Consider the following 23,374-nt stretch of genomic DNA (forward strand, 5'->3'; position numbering starts at 1 on the left):
AGGGATTGAAAATAAACTAATACACCTCTTTCTCCAACAATAAATTATTTCTTCTTCATGCAGCGGAGGGATTTTAGGGGTTGGTGGCGCAACCTCCTAATTCCTACCGGAGCAGTTATTGGCGGTTTTTTGTTTGAATCTTTGATTTTCTCCCTACAATTCCTCAAACCGACTCCAAAATCTATCCCTGGTCTTCCATTTCTATACATCTTCTCAGTTAATATTCACTTTAAACTTCATGATTCGACAGAAATAAGTTCCAAATCGACAACTCTCCATCAAAAGTTAGATCCATTAAAAGAGAATCGATTTTTGCATCAGTGTTGAACGAAGATGAAGATGAACTTTAGAAGATTGTGGTAAATCTCTCTAATTGAGAATTGAGATTGTACTCCTAGAGAGAGAAAATAGATCTATCAAAAGAGGCACATATTGTGTATAAAAATAACTAAGATCTGTGTTTCAAGTATAAAATCACTAGAAGAGAATCGACATCATAATCTCTGTGTTGGATGGCATTCATTCTAGTATCGTCATATTACTACTTATTTAGTATAATTTTATTATTGTTGATCTTATATGATCCTTAATTCGTGACCTTTAGGGTCCTTGATTCGTAACCTTTAGAGTTTTGTTACTTTATTGTTGTTATCTTGTAATTCTTAGAATCTCTTTTCTTTTCTATTGAACTCCAAAATTCTGTGGAGTTTGGGGTTAGATTTAAAATAGGATCAAGGAATTCAAGAGATATTTTGAAGTCTGATTCCAAAGATTTGGTATTTTCTTCCTCGGACGGCATATACAACATCCCTCGGAGATAACGGAATGAAACCAAGCGTTAAGAGAATCTAGGCCTTCAATTACCATTCAATTCACCAGAAGAGCAAGCACCACTGATGCGTTTTGACTTAGCGCATTCAACATAAGTCCAAAATATCGGCAACATGTGTTTTTGCCCCTTTCAAGTTCTATTATTATGTAATCCTTGATGTAATGTTACTAATTGTGGACATTGTTATTTGATGAATGAAAGGTTTATTAAAAAAAAAACAAAATTAGGCTCGGACTGTGGGAACGATAAGAAGGAGGGCGGGTTAAGGGCATCTTTGCGGAACACCTATAGACCCACCCCACAATTATTTGTGTTAATTTTGTTTGGACCGTTTTTGTGACCAACTAGTCATTTTAGCGACAATATAATTGTTTATAGCATACTATTATTTTTTGTGCATAGATAAGTCAGAAGATCGAAACGTCATTTTCCAATGTATGGGCTTACAACCTATGTTATTACGAGTGTGATTCTTAAGCCCATTTTGTTAGACCAAAAATCCGAAAATCTCGAAAGTCTTCTACCGAGCTTGTGTCCTTATAAATTTTAGATTGATTCCAAGACAAATGCAGGTCTTCTTCCTTTTCTTTTTATAGTTTTGTTTAGATTGATTGTTTTAGTTCTATGTGTGTATTGACCATATATTTTCCGAGTCACGGTTTGTCATGACAATCTATGTAAGAACTTCTATCCAAGTCTCACTCAGACAAAGCCCCGAGCATAATGGAAAGTGGATTCTCTCATCGTGGGTTAAAAATCAGTAACAACACTACGACAATCAAATAATCTTTTTCGAAACGTGTCATTACGAGGATTTTTCAGAGAACAAAGTAGCCCAAAAACTACTTTATGATCTAGAGGATGAATAACATAAAGTTAAAAGACATAAACAAAAACCATGCTTCATTAGAGGTGAAATCAAAAGTACAATATGTGAACACAAACCAAGTAAACTTATGATCTAGAGAATGTATAGGTTATACATATACCTTATACAGTATAAGTGTCCTAACAATGTACATACGTTTAAAATATGAAGAAATTATATCGATCTTACATAAAGTGAGCCAACGTAACACGCATTGATTAATCAATCTCACCCATACAATAATACGCTTAAAACTTATCGTTATATATTTTTAACTTGTATAAAGTAAGTTCTTGCATTTACTCTTCAATCCACTAAAATCAGATCTTAAAACATGTTTTATTCTCAAATTCAAATGTATAATTAGGTAAAAACATGAAAACAATTAAATATACACAAATATCACATTCAATGCACATTTCAAATTCTTATAAACCAAATTCTTGCTTCAAAGTTCTATATTTCTTGCAAATTGAGAACAGAACTAAACCCTCCTTTTAAACACTTCAAAGTGACCCACAATTTGAATGTAAACCTTCTACTAACTAAAACTACAAAGTGAACAAATTTTGACAGATAAAGCTAAAACAAATTGAAATCTAATTTTAGGGTACAACATTTTCATACCTGCAAAGAACCTTAGACTTAAGAATCCTATCTTGAACATAAAACCCTGGCTTAACCATTATCTTTACTCTTATTGGAGATTGAGATCTTTGCCTTTCGCCGAAAATATCCTCCATATAATGAGAATCAAAATCTCTATTTTCTTCGATTCGAAGAATGGGTATTGGTGGATTGAATGAAAAAGCTAGTAAATGTAGCAACCAAATGCATTTTGCCGCCACAAAAAATGATTGAAGAAGTTGTTCAGGCCATGGTCTAGTCCAATTCAATGTCGAAATAACGAAGCTCATCTTCTGATCACAAAACTTACTAAATTCTTCACTATAATACTTTGTACCCTTTCTCAACACTTCATTCCAACTCAAATTTCTTAATGCCACAAATGATGAAAATTGATTTTTTCGATCTTTTTGAGGATCCAATACTAAAGGTGACCCATTTTTCTGAAATACACAATTCTCAAAATCTTGGTAAAGAGATTGGTTTATAAGAGCTTCTAAATGATATAAAACCACTTTCGAATACCTCGAATTCAAACTTAGCTTATACGGTTCAAGAAGTACATTTAACTTCTCGATTAAGTTCGAATCTGTTTCTTCGATTTGACTTATCAAAGTCTTGCAAAAATGCTTGATTGATAATCTTGATTCTGAAACTATCTGTAAGAAACCTTCCACCATTACTTCATGGCTAACTGGCATGAAATTTTCTTTAACCCCATTAATGGATTCTCCTCTTGTAGGAAGAAGATTTCTAGGCCATTCTGAAACTTGGGTTTCCTTTACTTGTACTGTTTCTTTCAAAGCTTTCTTCAATTCTTCACAATATTTTTCTAGGTATTCCAACTTATATTTAAGTTCTCCTAAACATGATTTCATTTGAGCAACCTCATTTAAAGCTGCAAGTTTGTTCTCATTAGCTTCTAACAACTCTCTCTTCAATGATTCAATAGACATTATCCCATAATCTTTGAACATTTGTGACATATCTTCAGATTCGGCTCGATTTGGCGATCTTTCGATCTTGTTTTTCTTCTTCAATCTATGAAATAACCATGAAAATTTCTGCCCTTTATTCTTCGATTGAGACAGAGAAGACGAATGAGAATCCGATACGGGTGCTAAATTACTTATAGTTGTTGTAGGTTTGCTGCATTTATTACAAGTTGTAAAAGATTTGAATTCTTGTAAACCAGTTGTTCTTCTACTTGACCTAAAAATATCTGGACCTGGTGATGATTGAAGATTAGTTATATGATCTGCATAATTAGAACTCGAAACCGATTTATGATCTTCGAAAGCTGGATTGTTGTGTTGAAACCCATTAAATGAGTTAGGAGATAATGTCTTCCTTCTCAAAGATGCTACCTTTTTAGAACTTAAGAAATCAGGGTCATCTTTATCTTCTCTATCTAACCTAAATCCATCAAAATTTTCTGATGAAGTCAAGTTATTTAACCTAATTTGTTGATACCCAGGTAATGGATCATCTTCATAACTCTGTTTCAAAATTACCCAACTCAGATTACAAATTATTAAATGAAGTTTTTATTATAGTGATTAAGATCAAAAACCCATCTCATAAAACTCATGAACAATCAGATTTAAACATAAACAAACAAGATTATAATAGATTTAAGATGAAATTAATAAAAAAAGAAGAGAGAGAGTAAAACTTACAGGAGTAAAAACAGGGTAATCTTGGGAAGATGATAACTGAGAAGAAGGGCGAGAGAATGATGGAGAAACAGAGTTTGATAAGACTCTGAGATTTACAGGGCTTGTATTTTGGATTAAAGAAGCATGTAAAGCTCTAAGTTCAACAGATTTAGCAATGGCACCTTGAATTTCTTGTCTATTAACTTCATTTTTGTTGTTGTTGTTATGGAAGATATCTGCAGTAGTAGCCATTAAAGGATGGTATGAAACAGAACATAGGATTCCAGAGAGAGAAGAATGAATAAGAAGAAAGGGAAGAAGAGATGAAAGATGGGTACTTAATGGTTGGATTTGGTTTTGCAGAGATTATATCATCTAGTAAGTAGAGAATGTTTAGAACCAAGCAGAGATGTTTCTGAAATCCAGTAAGTTTTTGTCTTGGTTCTTGCTCATGTAGAGAGAGAAATAGAGAGCATGTGAGGAGAGGAAGGGGGGTCAGTGTTTTGTAATTTTCACTCAAAGGAGTGATATACTGAGAAGACTAAACTACCCTTGACCTTATACTTTTCTTTAGGAAATACAATAGGTAATGTGTTAAAAAGGGGTTTTCCCCACAAGCCGTAGCGGAGTTGGCAGTGCATTTACTTTAGAATACGGAGGTCTCGAGGTTTCATCTAATGGAAGTGTATATCCAGGTTTCATCTAATGGAAATACAATAGGTAATGTGTTAAAAAGGGTTTTTGCCCTCAATCCGTAGCGGAGTTGGCAGTGCATCTACTTTAGAATACAGAGGTCTCGAGGTTTCATCTAATGAAAGTGTATATCCAGGATGAAGATAAAGAAATTGTAGTACAAACAGATCAAGATAAGATGTTCTCTCTCGGAGGTTTAAAGGACCATTTCAAAAGTTGGTCACTTCTAGGAGGGCATCTTGGTGAATTAGTTAAGAGGCCTGTTTTGGACAACTCATAGTGGCAAAAAGGAACAGAGTTGTTAAGATTAGCATTTTTTATTTTCCTAAGATAGGGGATAGGGCAATGTCACAAACATTAGAAAAGAGAAACACAAGAATATGGATAATGTGGATGTCAATTTTCTATATAACTTTAGATGATCATCATATAAAAGTCTTCTAACCCGATGAGATATCAACGTAGTCATTTAGGTAGATGGTATGTAAATAAGCGTATAGAAAGATATTTTAGTCTATCTAAGTCTGGTATATTTGTAGTGTGACTCAAATCTTCATCTTCACTTTTATTTTTGAGAATTCCTATATTTTATATGGGAGAGTCCCACTTTTGACTTTTATAAAATTACAACTTATTTACGTACAAAGTTTACCACTCAACTCCTTCTTATTGGTTATTGCTATAAGATCATCTTACGAATGAAAGTAACAATTTTACCTAGAGACTAGTTTCTACTGTAAAATCAGCATAGAAATAAAAAAGATTTACAAATTTTTTTGTAGATACCACCACATACATTGTTAAATAGCATATTATAGTGAACTCTAATTTGAGAGAAACTTTCCTTATATGAGACAAGTAATAAACAAGATAAAATAATGGGACTCCATACCCTAGCTCAGCTCATCTTTCTTAATCTTTTTCTTATTAATAATTTCTTATAAGATGATGTTAATGATGAATAAAGTAATGGGAGTAGTTTAGTTTGTGATATGAGAGAGAGAGAACTTATACATATACTTTTTACACTTGATTTTGCCGAAAGTTGGAAGGGTTAGTAGGGGAGACAAAAAAGTCCAAGAGCATCCAAACAGTGACTGTCTGTTTTCCCTTTTCCTCTTGGTAATATGATCCCAACCAAGTTTAGTAATTGTGGGGGACCATACAGCCTTTTCTATCATATCCTCCTCTCCTCTCCTCTCCTTTTAAGAATTACTACCTACACATTGGGACTAGGTATATGAGTGACTAGGAGTCAGTCCAATCTGTTGAACCGGTTTGAGTCCATTCAATTGGTCATCTACTTTTTTTTTTAGCCACCAATTAGGAAAAATAACTTCTGGTAGTACAAAATTTTGGGTGAAAACATAAAAGTTGGCAAAATTTTTGTTTTTATTTCGTTTCCAAACTCCCACCATCATTTGGGTGGACTTTGTAATTGATAAAAGAAATACGAGAGTAAAATACAAAAAATAGAGTGATTGAGAATAGGAGATTGCTTCTACCCTGTGTGTCTTGAGAAGTAATAATAAATTTGAACTTTGCTCGCCAATAGATAGACAATGTACATAACCAACATCGTAGTTTTCATAATTAGGTGGTGACACTAGTATGACTTTGCCCAAAAAAATAGGATATTAGTTTTGCTATCTCAAATTTTCTAAATTAAATGAAACTTCCAAAATATTTCTTTCTAAAGATTTCCTAGGGTTATCCATCTACCCCATGAAGCCATGACAAAGTTTGTGAGAGTGGAAACTAACTTAAAAATGCTTATACCTATAAGATCATCATCACAGTACTATGTATCCAATAGTGTGTTAAAAAGTGCTTGTCTTGTGGCATTTTCTCCCATAAAAATTTAAAAAAATGGTGTTTTAGAGAATATAAAAAATTATTATTATTGGGGATATGCAATCACGACGTCCTAGTTTTCCAAAAGCCAATCCATAACGAGAATGTTCATCGAAGAAAGTTATTGTCGTACAAATGTAGGCACATAGAACGTCTCACTTGGTCGACATGTTGGTTCTTGGATTTGCTTAATGGGACTGCTTCCAACTATAACATATCCATATAACAAAATAAACTTTGGCAAATGAGCCTTTGGTCAATAGTTTCCATCCTCTCCTAAATCCTATAAGGCTTTTTAGAGCTGGCCTTTAAGGGTGATCTTTTGATCTTTAAGGATCTCAAGTGTCGTAGTATCTCGGTCATTGTATTATTCAGTTTATGTTGTATCTTCGTATCGCATGTGTAACACCCCAAATCCAGATTTCCACGTCGGCCGCCATGAAAACCTAAACTTAAAGCATTCCTTCGCAGAACAGTAAACATATACGATATACTCATCAAGGAGACAAATAGTATCGAACATGAAGCTCAAAAAGTAACAATAAATCAACTACTTAAACTTTACCAAGTTTCTCAAAACTCATAGGATGTCTCTAAATCATCGACACAAATGTCGGACAAGTTAAAACGTAAATAACACCAAGTGTTTAGGAGATACAACTCCAAATAACTACCTAAAGGAAGAAAGAAAAATCACTAAAGAAACTCCTCCAATGCTAACTATGACTCAAGCAGGTGGCACTTCCCGATTTCCTTGTCCTGAAAAATAAAAGGTTGGGTCAGACCCCAACAAGTAGATTTCGAAACCTCTAAAGCCTCAATAGACAGTTTCAAGAGCTACCAAAACAAATAGACAACCACTTATCATGAGAAGATGTCCAAGTATAGTATCCGAGTTGTGACCATTAGAAATAAAATGTACCACATATGTAACAAACAACAAAAAGCGACATGACGAGTTGGTGTCCACCTTATGTAAGAGTGTGGCCCACAAGGTCATCCATTGTGTTAGCGCCGACCCCATACGCTCCATACCTATATCACATCCGGTAGAGAGGGTCGAACCAACCACAATACTCTTACAACCCTTCACCAACTCCATCATGTCACACATACATAATATCGCACCATTTGTAATAAACAACCAAAAGCAATATGACAAGTTGGTATCCACGTTGTATGAGAGTGTGGCCCACAAGGTCATCCATTGTGTCAGCGCCGACCCCATACGCTCCATACCAATATCACATCCGGTAGAGAGGGTCGAACCAACCACAAAACTCTCACAACCCTCCACCAACTCCATCACATCACACACATATAATAGCATCACACCACAACATACATAAATCAAAATCATATTCGATAACATATTACGACATACGAGTTCCATATTTGTAATTTTGCAAGTAATGAATCAATGATGATAATAACCTAAAATTCTCATATCATGTTGAGTTCTAGGGAATGTTCATGTATCTATATAGAGAGTATTGTCCAATAGTGAGAGACATATAATAATAAGAGCTATATACTAAAATCATGGCAAATAGAGAGGTTTAGCCCTAAATATCATTGTCATACATGAATCTAGCATGGAAATGTAAATGAAGGTTGTATGGTTCATCACGTATGTCATTATAGCAAATATCCTAAAAAATCTAACACATAGATGAGATTCAAAGTGACCAAAAATGAGTTTGTACAAATATAGATCTACTACTTCTAGCATATATATTTATGTCAAGAACCCTAATCTATGTTCAAGTAATACTAAAATCTAGGGTTTGTAGTGTTATCTAATTTGTCTAGGTTTTCTATAAAAATGGCTATTCAAGCCCTAGAGGAGTAGAAATCTACCTTAGTCCAAAGCCAAACAATGAAGAGAACCCCCCCACACTAAGAACCAACCAAGCAAAAGATCTCCCAACACCTTGATTCCTCCTTCCCTTTCTTGGCTTCACCCCTCCTCCAAACTTTCTCTCACTAGAACCTCATGCCTCCCTACCTCTCTAAAACCCACGGCTGAAAGAGAAAAAAGAAAGGAAAAGAATGGTGGGTGATTAGGGTTATTAAATAGGCATGTGGGTAGTGGTGCTAAAGGCACCTCAAACTTGTTTAGGGGCACTACAGCATGTTCAATAAATGTAAAGATTCTTGACAAAATGGTTGTGATCTACCTCATATCTCACAAGATAACACTGGAACGCTCGCAGGCTTCCCAAAATGGTCAGGAGCTAAATCAAACTGTCGGATACTTATGGAGACCAAGATGGTGAGTTGGTCACAAATTAGAAGCCAAAATGGTGAGTTGGTCACAAATTGAAGGTTAAATGGAATTAGCTCATAATTAAATAATTGTTTTTATTTTTTATTAAACAATTGAAAACTTTTTAAAATTAGTTTAAGCTTAACTTTTTGAAACTCAACTAATCCCACTTGAAAAGTTGTTGAAGATTGAAAATCTCACATGCAAACAAAAGCATTCTATCTTTTTGACAGTGGTTTTTTCAAATGACAAAATAGCCCTAGAACTTTATAAAGAATTGATTTATTTGACTTACACCCAGGCAAATATAATTATATTGTAGACGGTCCTTTGTATTGTTGGTATTTGAAAGTACCCCTCCAATCGACGGATTACGTCAAAGAGTGTGTTAAAAATTTTGTACATGACAAAACTACCCATTTTAAAGGCTATTAACTGAAGTCACCCACACCCCCCTCTCTTTCTCTCATCTTCTTACCATCTTCATAGTTTAGAGGATAATTGAGAAGCATCAAAGGATACAACTTCAGTCAAGTCATGAAAACCCTAGAAATCCTAGTTCTCAAATGGGTGTTTCGTTAAATAAGAAATATCAAAATCATCCACAAACAAAACAAATGCAGTGGCAATCCAAGGGTGAATCTTGTAAACTTAATGTGTGTATGAGCATCACTCACATAGTCCTATTATTATACAAATAGGATTTTGTGAAATACATGTAAAAACCAAACTGTAAAATGCTAAGTCCAGCAAGGAGCCAATAGAAATAGTCAAGATGTGCTCGATTAAGGTTATTGTCAAACCAGCTATGCCGACCGCCCCGACTAGTTAGCTTGTCGATGACAGAGATTAAAAGGCTGCTAATGAAACTCCCTATGCCAAAAAGGCTAAAGTAAATGGAGATACCCATAGTCCTTAAACCTCGAGGCACTTGATCATAGAAGAATTCTTGCAAACCAACCATCCCAAAAACACTAGTAAGACCCACGAAAACATATTGAGGAACCAACCACCACACACTCATAGGAATCGTCGCTTCAGGTATGTTGGTTAACCCATAATCTAAAGCCACTTGAAGCCTTCTCTTCTCAACTATAGCTGCAATTGCCATTGATATTGATGATAAAAGGAATCCACCGCCAATCCTTTGAAGCAATTGAATTCCATTAGGTTTACCTGTAGAAACTCGAGCTAAAGGAACAAAGATACGATCGTATATTACAATGAACACGCTAAAAGACAAGTTAGTGAAAATTTGAATTGAGGCAGCTGGTATTTGGATGTTAAGTCCTATAGATCTGTCCATGGTGCTAGCTTGCTTAACGAAGAATGTCAAAGGTTGAGCAACTACAACACCATATACCAAACATGTAAGCCATATCGGAACCAACCTTAATACTGCCTTAGCGTCTTCTACCTGATTAATGGTAAACGGCAGATTGTGTCTACCCGAACCATTCTGATCACTTGATGTGTTAACCAATGCCTTTTCTAGAAACCTGTTTACGTATATTATTACAATAACATTAGTAAAATGATAAAGATAATAGCGCAATTGTGGGTAAAAAAGTATTTCAAAATGTGAAGATATGTGGGTAACCCAACTCTCAAGACTCAATGACTTGTGCAATAGGCCCCAAAATTGGCCATACTGAGTGGTCGGGGTTTGGTAACCGGTATGTGCTCAGAGAAACCCATTAAAAAGTCCTAAACACAACAACCTAAGTATCGGCATTTACCTAGCCCAATGTTTGGTAACTCCCCTAAGCGATGTAACACTAAGGATGGTCTCCCACGTTAAGTTCGTTGTCGTCCAACTCAAAACCAATTGGCTATGAGTGTGGAAGACCTAGACATTATCTTATTGGTTAAGAGACCACCCTTTTCCCATGTGGGACTATTCTTACATCACCCGAACTTGCGAGGCTTGCTGCTTGAGAGAGGCGTGATCGAGCTTTATGGTGGTGCTTAATCAAGCACAATATTGCACAGACTGTTGGGGTTGGGTTATTACAAAATAGATATACAACTTCAAGTTTATGATCAATTGAAAGATGGAAACATATTTCTTACCTGAATTGGTGAGTGTCGATGGGGCGAGTGTAGCTAGATATTCCTATTTCTTCTTCTTCTTCTTCAATAATGGTTGCTGAAGAATAGGTGAGTCTCCAATTCTTTACAGCTGCAATAAATACTCTAGTGATTGTCACAAATGGGTTGTCTTTATTCTCTTTGAGACGATAACGATAAGTTTTAGTTCCGGCAAGGAGAACAAGTAGTGCTACTATAATGAAGATACATGGAATGCCAAATCCAAGACCCCAACTAAAGTTATCTTGGATATAGTTCAAGACCAAGAATGAAACAATGCCACCAAATGATATTCCAAAATTCCACCAATTAAAGAATGAGCTCTTGGATCTGCATTCATTAGGATCTCGTTCGTCAAATTGATCTGCCCCAAATGCCGGAGCACATGGTTTGTATCCAGCATTACCAATTGCTACCAAGTAAAGGGAACTGAAAAAGAAACTGATTTGGAAAGAAGTAGGAGTTGCGCAAGCGTTGTTGTCATTGTTGTCGATGCCGTTTGTGCAGGTAGGTGGCTTTAGAGAAGGAAGTACAGCTGATAGAGTTAACAATGCAAGTCCCTAGCACATCACAAAATACTAACTTAACATTTTCATGTTAAAAAATCTACAAACAAAAGTCAAATGAGTGATGAATATAATGGAATAAAGACTAACCAAGATGTAAATGACAGAAGAGAAGATGATGGTACGAAAATGACCAAGATAAGAGTCTGCAATAAAGGCAACAAGGAGAGGGAGCATCCACATAGCTCCAACCCAAGCATTAATATTGGCAGCCGCAACGGCCGTGGACTGTCGGAGCGGACCGGTGAGATAGCTAATTAAATTTGATGTGATCCCAAAGTAAGTGAAAGTTTGTGCTATTTCAACCACAATTATGAACCAAGCTGATTTCCATCCACCATATTTTGATCTATCAATCACTTTTTCTCCTCTATAATTCACCACACCTTCAATAAAAAACCTCCTATTGGTCTCTTCAATATTTGTGTTATTGTCTAGCAGTGGGGTGGTGTACTCCTTGTTATCATTAGTTGCCATTTGTAGCCCCTATTAAAGACAACTTCCCTCTATCTCTCTCTCTACTTTCTCTCTCTCTAGCTCTCTATCTTCCTCTATAGAGCCATGCCATTAATTTGGGGAAGAAAGACTTGCTCTTTTAGGCTTTCCATACCTAAATAAGAATTAAGAAATTAAGAAGGACTTTCCTTGTCTTCCACTCTTTCCAACTTTTCTGTAACCAAGTGGAGTATATTTTGTAAATATTAATGGAAACTTTTGAGCCACATATATGTCCAGAACAAATTTGTCCGCCAAATACCTGTTTTCCCTCAATTATTCTGTTGGATTGTAGTGGATAGAGATTTCCAGTTCCACCTGATATTTATGAACAAAATGTCTCTGCACACATTTCAACTCATTGTAAGACATTTCATGACAACTATTGCATGAATGACCAAACTATCTTCATCCAAATTACTTCATCTCATGAACACACCTAAGTCCAGTCATAATCTTCAAAAAAAGCCAAAAAAAAAAAAAATATAAAAAGTCTAATGACTACCATCTGGTCCACGTGGAACAGACGTAATTCAAATTTGTCCATTCAGACAACTGGATAAAACAGACATTTCAATTTTTCTCTTAAAAACGTCCAACCGTGTTCGTTTTTCTAGCCAGACATCCCAGACACCGGTCGGGGGGGGGGAGGGGGGGGGACCAAGTATACATCATAATTTGTAAAAAAATAAAAGTCACCAAATTAACTTAATGAACAATAACAACAAAATTTAAAACACCGAGATAAATGATCGTCAATTAGAAAGAACTTTCTTAGAGAAAAATCAAAAGAGAGGAAAGCATCGATTGTGACGCCCCAAGCCCAGCAGTTGCCGATATTGTCCTCCCTTTCACCACCACCCTCGCACGGATGGTAGGAGGTTTTGTTCTTGGCGAGAGCACCACAGACTCCCCAAAAGGCCTCGGTGCTTACCAAGCTTGAGCATACACCTATAGCCCACGCTCCGGACACTCTCGTGAGTGATGTGGGACTATCACAATCCCCCACCCTCAGCGAAGAGCCGCCCTCGACTCTGATACCACTTGTGACGCCCCAAACCCAGCAGTTGCCGATAGTGTCCTCCCTTTCACCACCACCCTCGCACAGATGGTAGGAGGTTTTGTTCTTGGTGAGATCACCACAGACTCCCCCAAAAGGCCTCGGTACTTACCAAGCTTGAGCATACACCTATAACCCAGGCTCCGGACACTCTCGTGAGCGATGTGAGACTATCACATCGATTATGAGTAAGGGTTTCACATTTGAGAATCAAAAGAGACATGAGTTTTTTTTTAAGAAGGATAATATATTAACCGAGTGCTTAGGAAACACGAAAAAAGAACTACAAAAGCAATGGAGATTGAGAGACTTAACATATTAGAAACTATAGTCTCCCAAGAATTGAACAAAAAACCGACAGATAAATTCTCAAAGTACCTAGTTGGCAAGCCCCAGTTGAAAAGGGTGGCCTTGATCGACATAATAACTCTATCAGTGGAGTTAGCAACATCACGAAAAGACGATTATTCCTCTCTAACCATATACACCACCAAATGGCAAAGGGAGTAATCTGCCGAAGGAATCCTTTCATCGTATCTGACTTCTCAAACTTCCAAAACCTGAAGAAAGTATCCAAAGTGGATGGCATTGGAGACGGACAATCGATCACCGGGAGGAAGTATCTCCACATGGTTTCAGTAAAGTTGCAGGAGATGAGCAAGTGAGAGGCATTCTCTTCAGCCGATCTGCATAATAGGCACATGTTTGGGTATTGAAAGCCCCTCTTTTGAAGCATGTCCATAGTGGGGGTTGAATTGAGGATACAAGCCCGTAAAAGGAAGGAGACCTTAGTGGGTACTTTTTCCATCCAAACTTTCTTCACCGGAAATTGGGTTGGACTATGATCTTGATTGGAAGCAATGTCATACAAAGATTTTACACTAAAAATTTCATCCTCGGACGATTTCCATTTCCTATTATCCGACTCTTGATTGAGAGTTGGAGGTTCTCCAATGTACTCAAGAAAGCTAGCAATGTCCTCCTTTGAAGCATGTCCATAGTGGAGGTTCTCCAATCATTAAGAAGAGACATGAGTTGAAGAGAGTCTAAGAGAAGAGGAAAGAAAAGATTGAACTTCTTATTTCAAAAGTTATATGTCATAGCCTAATCTAATCTAACACTACCATCTTAATCTAAACATTTAATGGTTAATATTTATTACAGACATATTATACGAACGGGTAAACGAACAACCTAAACGAGCTGACTCGGATAGTACACCGGTTATGCCTCCTTGCACGCGTCATTCCGCTAGACATCTATCAGACATGCAGGTTTTGTCCAACCCGATCACTAGGCGTCAACAGACTGTTCGGACACAAGCAGATTTTAACCGACTCGGTCACCAGACGTCCACGAACTCTTCCTACGTGCGCACACGGGCCAAAATCCCACCCCTATCTGGGTTGTAATCCCGCAACTCCCTTTTCTTTCTAGGCCCTTGAGTACACGTCACCCTATTAGAACGTACCTATAAACGCCACGTAGTACAGAGAGTACTAGAAAATGTAACTGCCAAACATCAAATTTTCTCTCTCTATTCCACTTCTTCCTCTGTTTCTCTCTCTCTCTACATCAGTAAATCGTCTTCTTCTTCTTCTTGGATGAAATGAATATACAGAGTTTATTTGCTTCGGCGGCCATTAACATAGGCCTATCATTATTCCTTCTCTCTCTATTCTCTATCTTCAAAAAACATCCTTCTAATTCCTTCATTTATTACGCCAGTCGTTTTTCCAAAGGAGATCGCGTTCATTTTTCTCCCACTTTTTATCTCTCATCTTTTCTCCCATCTGTTTCTTGGATTCGTAATGCTTTTAGGGTTTCTGAAGATGAGATTCTTCAAAATAGTGGTCTTGATGCTCTTGTTGTTATCAGACTCTTCAAACTTGGGTTAGTAATTAATTAACACTCTTCTTAACTCAATATTGTTACTCGATTAATCCATTAATTCTTTGTCATTAGTCGATTAATTTATTTTCTTCTTCTTTTCTTATTGGAGTCACTTGTTAAGGTTTGCTTACATTTTTAACCTACTATGGTACTATTATTAATGTGAGAATAGTCCCACCTTGGAAAAAGAGATAATATAAGGCCAGTGCTTTGGGAAATCAAAATAGTTTGGGGTATGAAGACTTTGTCACTGGCCAATTTTAGTTGACCAGTATATTTTCTAATTGTCACGGGGAAAACAAATTTGTTTGCTATTTCTTCTCCATTCTGTCAAAGGTCACCGGAATCCGGCCACCACCATCATCACCAAAATCTCTCTCTCACTATATCTCGTTCTCTCTCTCATTGTATCTCGGTTTCTCTGATCACTAAACCCTAATACTCGTTTCACTCTCATTCCCCCTACGCTCTTTTTCTCGGAGTTCTAGAATTCGTGGGCCGACTGTCCACGAAAAGTTGTGGGCGGCCCACTACGAAACCCGCGAAACCCTCCTCGAGAGAGAGAGAGACTGAGTGAGGAGATGAGGATGGTGGTGACCCGTGTTGGTGGTCGGAGTTGAAGATGATGAAGAAGAAGAGGAAAAAGAAATGTGGTGTTTTCCTTATAATTTGTTTTCCAAAAAAATCTCCAAAATTTTTCTTATTCCCTTCAAAAAATTTCACTCTGGAAACTATTTTGATTTTCCGAAAACGCTGGCCTAATATAATAGTCTGTCCTTCACCTGTTTTGAGTTGGATGACCAAAAAATAATTTGGTATGTGACTCCGACCCACCCATGATAGGTTTAAATAACACGTGCTCTTTGGGCTCCGAATAGAAAATAAGCATGTGTTAGGATCATAGAACCCCACATATCGATAGACGTGTGAGAATAGTTCCACGTGAAAAAAAGTGATCCAGTGACATAAGAATATAATACGTAGGTAAAGTAGTAGAACTCGTTGGATGTTAAAGTGGGATAACTGCACCTCCTACTGTTAATTAGAAGTGGAAAGCCCAGTTATGGCTTTTACTAAAAAAAGAAGTGGAAAGCCTAGTTACTTGCAATATCTTTTTTTTGTTGAAATATCTTGGGTTATACTTGTTTGTGGTACCTCACATTATCAATTAGCATCATGATATCGTTATCTGATAGATACATTTCAAAAGCAATTTATGACATGAGCAGATGAATTTTAAATACAACCATCTAGTAGGATCATATTTCTTTTTTGACAGAGACTGCAAGAGTCATTACAAGGCATTGATACATCGTAAATAAATAATATAAAGATACATCAAGATTCATGAAGTGAATAAGCACTATAACAACCTGATTTAAGACATATTGAGCCCTTATAGGTCATATATATCAAACCTTAAAGGGCCATCCTAACGGGCCTAAAGCCCATCTAATCTACCTTTACTTCATTTATACCAAATTAATAAATCCTGGATGTCTACTTACATGGGACCGAATGGGGACCTCCGGGTTGAGGATGGTCCAGCCACTACACCAAGAGGTGGGAGCACCATTGGTTGTATCATTAGATACTGAGGATATTATAACAACCACTACTTGAGTTGTTTCGAGACTTGTCCTAATCAATATTGCTTAGTAACCGAACTACCTAATAGGTAGTAAGGATTTTCATGTAGCACATTAGTGGGGATGAACCTCGTAGTACACTATTTTGTCTCTTAAGTTTTTCTCGTGTTGCAGCATAAAATTTTTCTTGACTTGCTCTGCCGCTGGATTGGTCATTCTTCTTCCAGTAAATTATACCAGTCAGGGAGTTCCACCAAAATGCAGTTTATCTCATTCCATGGATGCATTTACAATTTCTAATATTCAAAGTGGTTCCAATAGGTATGAATTTCTTCATTGCTCAATGAGAAAAAGTTAATTTACAAAGAAGTGAAACTTTATAAGCTTGTTTTTGAGTTATTGGCTCTTTGGTTTTGCACTTAAGCAATTGGGATGAGGATGGATTTTTAATTTACTTGGAATCAACTCGGGCTGGTAGCTTGAGCTGATTTCTCGTCAACTCTCTGATCTAAGTGAAAACCCAAGTAACTCACAGACCCGTGCTCAAGTCAAGTGAATTGGTGATCCAAAACTTAACCTGAAAAAAATTGTTGATGCATAGAGAGAGAAGAGAAAAAGGTGAAAGAGAAGGAGCACATCTTTTTTTTGAAGGAAAGAATTTGGGCAGGACACGAGGTTTTTCTCTTGGCCAAGGCTCCACGATCCCCCCCAAAAGGCCTTGACACTTACTAAGCTTGAGCGTCACCTATAGCCCAGACTATGGACTCTCTCGTGAGCGACGAGGGACTATCACAATTAGACAATTCCCGTTCCTAACTGCTTGGTCTTTAAACTTAAGTATATAAACTATACTTTATGCTCGAAATTGGATCAAATGTAACAGTTTGGACAGGTTTAAGCATTCTTCTGTGTAGATGATAACATGAGTTATCCCTTTTATGAACAAGAAGGCATATGGGACTTAGGTAGTTTAGCCGACGTTTGGTCCCTTCCGTTCTGTTTTTACTAGCAATGGAGTTAATGATAGAGCGTTTTGTATCACGCTAACATCTGCGATCAAAATAGCAAGCAAGAGCTTCCAACATATTTATCTTTGAAAGTATAGAGTCGACTTACGTATCTATTACTTGGAAAAGCATGAAATGAAATGGAGATAAAAATGAATGATGTATTATCCCGTTCAAATTTTCTCAATAGAGTTAATGTCTTGATGAGAATAATCAATGAAACCCACTTTATGTTTCTTACTTGATTCAGGCTTTGGGCGCATTTTTTATGCTTATGCATTATATCTTTTCATGGGATGTATCTACTGTACAAGGTAATATTTGTGTTTGGTTCTTTTGTTACTTTACGTTGTACCGATTAACTTCAGTACAGTTAACTTGGATCATTGGCTCCGTTTTTCTGCAGGAGTATAATGAAATACTAGTGAGAAGAATTCAACACCTCCACACCGTAAGGCGTCGTCCTGATCAATTCACAATTCTAGTTCGAGAGATTCCGTTTTGCAATGAACACAAGGCACGTGGATGCCATGTGGATCACTTTTTCACCAAACACCATCCATTTGCTTATCAATCTTATCAGATGGTATATGATGCAACAGTTCTGAAGGATTTCCTGGTAAGCTACTTTTTGGCATGATATAGAAGAAAAAAGGAAACAGTTTTATTATGATTTAGACGATAGCTTCATTAAAGAGGTTCCATAATCCGTAATGCTCACATCTAGTGGTATATTGATAGTATGAAATCTTGGGAGTCTGATGTCAGTTTCATCATCTGATTTCTCCTGAATGAAGATTTTGATCCAACATTATATATGTATATATATATATATATATATATATATATATATATACAAAGAGGGTTAATGTAAGTGGAGTAGTGGACTGGTTTGTTAGGATTATAGTATTGTTGACGAAAACCGTCCCGTTTTGCTAGTTTTTTATTTTCCTTACCTCTCCTGTACGGAGTTGGGTTCGCTGAAGTATCGAAGATACTCATTATCGACTGTGATGTAAAGGAGCCTTTTATCTTCTTTCGGTTGGACTCATATGGAAATTTGGAGAATGAGAGGACTCTTCATAGTAAAGAATTCATAGATGTCCAAAATCTGGCTTCAAAGTTGCAGTAGTTGAAACTTTCATTTCACAAATTAGTTGTTTTCTCCAAATTCTTGATACAAGACTGCCAAATCCAATTTTGTACTATATATGTTTGCTAATTACTTAATATTTTCTTACTTAGGACGAGGCAAAGTCTACTGCGAAAAAGATTAAGAACTTGAAAAAAAGATCCATGAGCCAGAAACATAGTAAGAAATCCCGATTGTTTGGCTTCTTTCAGCGAAGTGTCGTCGAAGATATTGGGCCACATCAAAAAAAGCTTCAAGAGCTTTGTCATAAGATACGCCATATTCAGTGTGGAAATATGCTCAAACAGAAGGTAATTCTATTATATGCTTGTTTTCGTTTCCTGCATAGGCAGAACCAGTATTTTACCCTGGGTGCTGCTCTTGAGCTTTTGTGCATGAAAATTATGTTTAATGCATCCACTGTCATGAATATCTGATTAGTGCGCAATTTTCCCTATATAAAGTACTTAACTTAATACACCATAAAAACAAACAATAAGGGTAATAAAAAAAAAGGGAGAACGACAAGGAGGTGCAGCAGCTACCTCCGGGTTACTTAAAGTGATAACGCCAAGTGAGTTACAAGCTCTCACATGTTTGATTTTACAACCGCACAATAATAAGGGTAACAAGAATAGGTGATAGAAAAGGAGACATGAAGAAGGAGACAATGTTTGTACCTGTGACCTTCGGGTCTTCAAATAGTGGGATCACCAACTATAGCATTTGTACATATAGATATAAGAAAAACAAAATATGTCCCCAAGTTTGATCCTTTCAGTTGTTCTGAGACATCCTATGCCCCAATGTTAGACGTGCAACTATAGTTGTAATCTTTACCATAGAAAACATTATCTATGGGCTACCGATAACTTGGATGTGTAGCTTGATTTCGTTGGTTGCTAGTTCCGATGAAAATATTAATAATGGTAATTAAATAGTAGAGCGGCTCCCTTTGGAGGAGCTCATCAACTACATGATAAGCACTCACGACTAAATAAAATTGTTGAATGGGCTTTATAATGTAAATATGGATAATTTTTGTTTTCATTCTTTTTACTGAATCAAACTTACCATATACATCCAAGGAGTTGCTTTCTCTTGGTTTCACTCTTGTACTGAATATAACTTGTCCCACATATCCAGAATCTTTTGTTTGTCTTTCGGTAGGTATCAGGATGAATTTGTTAGTTGTCTCTTCAAAGTTTTGAACTAAATATGTCTTTTTTTTTTTTCTTGTTCAGGATTCTGATGATCAATTTTTTCCATTTATAGGAGTTGCCTGTTGCATTTGTTTCATTCAAGTCTCGTAAGGGTGCTATATTGGCTGCCCAATCCCAACACCATGAAAATCCGCTTTTATGGATTACTCAACTGTCACCAGAACCAAGGGATATTTTATGGCATAATCTGTCTATCACATATAACTATCTGCCCCTTCACAAAATTGGATCTGGTCTCGCAGCTTCGCTTCTCACCATTTTTTTCGCTATACCAGTCACTGCGGTTCAAGGAATAGCGAAGTTCGAATCACTAAAGAAATGGTTTCCTCCCGCAATGGCCATACAACTGATGTAAGTAGTCCGCTTAAGAGCTGCTTTTATATCACATGATTTTTCGTCTCTGGGGTTTTTATATGTGACCAAATAGTTTCCATCCAATAGATCTCCTGGTGTGTTGTATGATCTTATGTTAGAATACCTGTAGAGCGAGCTAAATTTACATGTTGAGTTTAAGCTATTTTTTTTGCTTTGATATGTCGTCTGCCTCCATTTTGTATATGCTTATTCTGGTTAGGCAATTGAAGGTACATGATAATCAAGTAGTTTTGATACATTTCTTGGGATTCTGCAGACCAGGTCTTAGCTCTGTCGTGACTGGGTATCTTCCAAGCCTCATTCTTAACATGTTCATATATGTAATTCCCTTCGCAATGTTAGCAATTGCCACACAAGAGGGTTTTGTATCAAGGAGCAAGAGAGAGATCAAAGCTTGTAGCATGGTTTTCTACTTTCTAGTTGGAAACGTTTTCTTTATGAGTTTGCTATCGGGTTCCTTACTAGATCAGATTGGAGAATCAGTAACTCACCCGAGGGAGTTCCCTAGCCATCTTGCAAGTGCTGTCTCTGCCCAAGTAGGTTTTATTTGTATTTTCCACATACATTTGACTCCTTAGCAAGTGAGACGAAAGGAATAACTCTGTAATACGTTTTAGGCAGATTTCTTTATGCACATTGTTAATTTTATAATTCTTTGTGTTTTAGGCAGATTTCTTTATGACATACATCCTCACGGGGTTGTCAGGGTTTTCGCTGGAGATTCTTCAACCTGGATTACTAATTTGGGACTGTCTGATAAGTCACACATTTGGTCGAAGCGAAAATGAAAATCCTTATCTTTTTTCTATGCCGTATTACAGAGTTATTCCTTACGTCTCACTTGCTATCCTAATTGGGATGGTATATGCAGTCATCGCCCCGCTGCTGCTTCCGTTTCTCATTGGATACTTTTTTCTTGGCTACATGGTTTGGGTCAATCAGGTAAACTTTTTTTTTCAAATTAATATTGCGTTTTAAGCTTGTAACGAGGTCATTTTCTTGTATTCTCAGCGTACCAACTTGGGCTCATTTACGCTTTTATTTATTGGGTGCAATAAGTTTCTCTCATAAGCATAGATGTCGCTGACTTTAGATGACCCTAAATGCGAGAAAGCATTCACTTCGTTTTCTAGGCCAGTTAGATATGGCTCCGTTCATCACTTTCATAGTTAGAGATATCATGGACATAAAACGTTTTTGAATTGTAAGAAAGCGAAACAGAACAACGGCTATAGGTTGTCTTCTATGATCACAAGTTCATAACATATGGTGTCTATGAGATACAAATTACTTTTCTGTCGAGTCTTACTATTGAGAGGTCGTATCTTTTTCTGGCGAGTCTTACTATTGAGACGTCTTTGGGAATTTGGTTAGATAGAAAAAATATTATTTCAAGCACCTCATTATAGTGAGCTAGGTATCATAACATGTTCTTCTCTAAAACAGATGAAAAAGCTTAGTTCGAGTTCGATACACTTTAAGTTGAAAGACTAGAATGAGTAGCAAATCGTTTTATTTCCATGCATGTTTGTTTTGGCGGTCCTCGTAGTTTTAGAGAAAGTTGTAAATTTTATCCATGGGTTATTTGTTTTGACAGATTCAAGATGTGTATGACATTGTTTACGAGACCTGTGGAGAATACTGGCCGCACATTCATCAGTATATTATAACTGCCATAATTCTTATGCAAATCACCATGATTGGTGTGTTCGGTTTGAAGTCAAAGCCAGCGGCATCAATTTCAACGATACTGCTCTCCTTGTTCACTATTTTGTTTAGCGAATACTGCAAGATCCGGTTTCTTCCAACTTTCTCAAACTACCCTATACAGGTAAAAACTAATGCTAAATATTAGGTATTACAAATTCCAGTCGCATCTAAGAGTTTATGCTTATAATATTTTGTTATGTTGATTATGATATGAAAAAACTATTGCTTTAGGTAATACGTAGTATACTCTATTTTATCCTGTAAATTATTACTTCATCATGGAACTAAAACATGTAACCAACACGAAAATACTTGATTGCAACAAAGTTGTAGTTTTTCATTTTTATTGATATGTGGTGCTTGAAATAACGTGAAAGCAAATCCTAAACTATAGTAGTTGAATAATTCTTCATTTATTGTGTCTCATGTACTCGGATTTGAAGTCTTTGATCATGTCGCTCTCCTCACCACGTGATGTATATGTTATATATATGGGTGAACTTTTTGTCAAGTTTGTGGATATCGAACTCAAAACCAAATGGGACAAAGTGGAACTGTCGATATTGTATTCTTTGTTATCAACATACCTTTTGTCCATGTAGGATTATTCAAGCTTTCTCCATCCCTTGACATTCTTTGAGTGTAGCACGTGTGGATTGCGGGGCCTATCACATGTGGTCTTTGTGATTTGGTCCTATCACGTGTTAGGGTTACTCTGGTTTCATTTTAAGTTCGTAGTTATCCAACTCAAAACCAGCTAGCATTGAGCAGATTAGATATCTTCTTGATCATGAGAATGCTCTTTGTTCATGTGGATCTATTCTCGCATCTTTGTACAAATCGTCAACATGTCTTCATTTTTAGAAATTGGGTATGCTTGTTTTCTTTAAAAGATTAATCTTGATATGATTAATAGTTAAGGGTAGTTTCATATTTTACACAAGTTGATTCATATACAAAATCAGATCTTAAGACGAGTCTTCTTTTGTTTCAGAATGCGGTAGAAAATGACGAGCGTGATGAGAAGGATGGCTTGACAGAAGAAACGGAGCATGGGAGCAGAATCGAAGCATATCTTCAACCTTGTATGAAGCCCATAAATTACTCTGCTCAACTAGAGTCTAGTAGCACACAGCCATTGGTCTCTTCAGCATAATAATGTATGTCCAGTATATACTTCCATTCCCTTATCTAATTCAACTTTACTCATCTCTACTTTTTTCTCCTTTTTTCTATTTTATTTTATAGTAAGGTATTCATGTTATGACTCCTTTCATGTCTGGTTTAGGTAGGCCATGTTTTTGTTATTTTTCTAGCTTTTGCATTGGAAATAAAGGTGGTCCCTTTGGCATAACTATGCATTTGCTTCTATTTAATGAGCAATATTGTTGGTGTCGGTCGAACATGGCAGCAAACACAGCACAATCATGTT

The 23,374-nt window shown here is 36.6% G+C and overlaps 3 protein-coding genes across 3 annotated transcripts; 1 reads left to right on the forward strand and 2 right to left on the reverse strand.

Annotated features, from left to right (window-relative positions):
* Positions 1–2,102: 2,102 nt before the first annotated feature.
* Positions 2,103–4,503, reverse strand: LOC147560031 (DNA double-strand break repair RAD50 ATPase). Its single transcript, XM_086662019.1, has 2 exons — positions 4,007–4,503; positions 2,103–3,826 (listed from the first exon to the last, which is right to left on the reverse strand). The coding sequence occupies exons 1-2, from the start codon at positions 4,235–4,237 to the stop codon at positions 2,306–2,308; spliced, it is 1,752 nt and encodes a 583-aa protein (XP_086518145.1). The 5' UTR covers positions 4,238–4,503; the 3' UTR covers positions 2,103–2,305.
* Positions 4,504–9,424: 4,921 nt separating this feature from the next.
* LOC147560032 (protein NRT1/ PTR FAMILY 5.10-like) lies at positions 9,425–12,433 on the reverse strand. Its single transcript, XM_086662020.1, has 3 exons — positions 11,549–12,433; positions 10,875–11,452; positions 9,425–10,300 (listed from the first exon to the last, which is right to left on the reverse strand). Exons 1-3 carry the CDS (start codon positions 11,933–11,935, stop codon positions 9,475–9,477), a joined length of 1,791 nt encoding a protein of 596 aa, XP_086518146.1. The 5' UTR covers positions 11,936–12,433; the 3' UTR covers positions 9,425–9,474.
* Positions 12,434–14,502: 2,069 nt separating this feature from the next.
* On the forward strand, positions 14,503–23,296 carry LOC147560033 (Early-responsive to dehydration stress protein (ERD4)). The gene is made up of 10 exons (XM_086662025.1): positions 14,503–14,906; positions 16,670–16,816; positions 17,753–17,816; positions 17,909–18,121; positions 18,748–18,945; positions 19,910–20,208; positions 20,489–20,768; positions 20,899–21,174; positions 21,830–22,063; positions 22,937–23,296. The coding sequence occupies exons 1-10, from the start codon at positions 14,623–14,625 to the stop codon at positions 23,096–23,098; spliced, it is 2,157 nt and encodes a 718-aa protein (XP_086518151.1). The 5' UTR covers positions 14,503–14,622; the 3' UTR covers positions 23,099–23,296.
* The last annotated feature ends 78 nt before the right edge of the window (positions 23,297–23,374 follow it).

This window comes from Eschscholzia californica, unplaced genomic scaffold, assembly GCF_041429995.1.
Source record: "Eschscholzia californica isolate CP2 unplaced genomic scaffold, dmEscCali1.0.p SCAF_2, whole genome shotgun sequence".
In the NCBI taxonomy this organism is placed as follows: domain Eukaryota; kingdom Viridiplantae; phylum Streptophyta; class Magnoliopsida; order Ranunculales; family Papaveraceae; genus Eschscholzia; species Eschscholzia californica.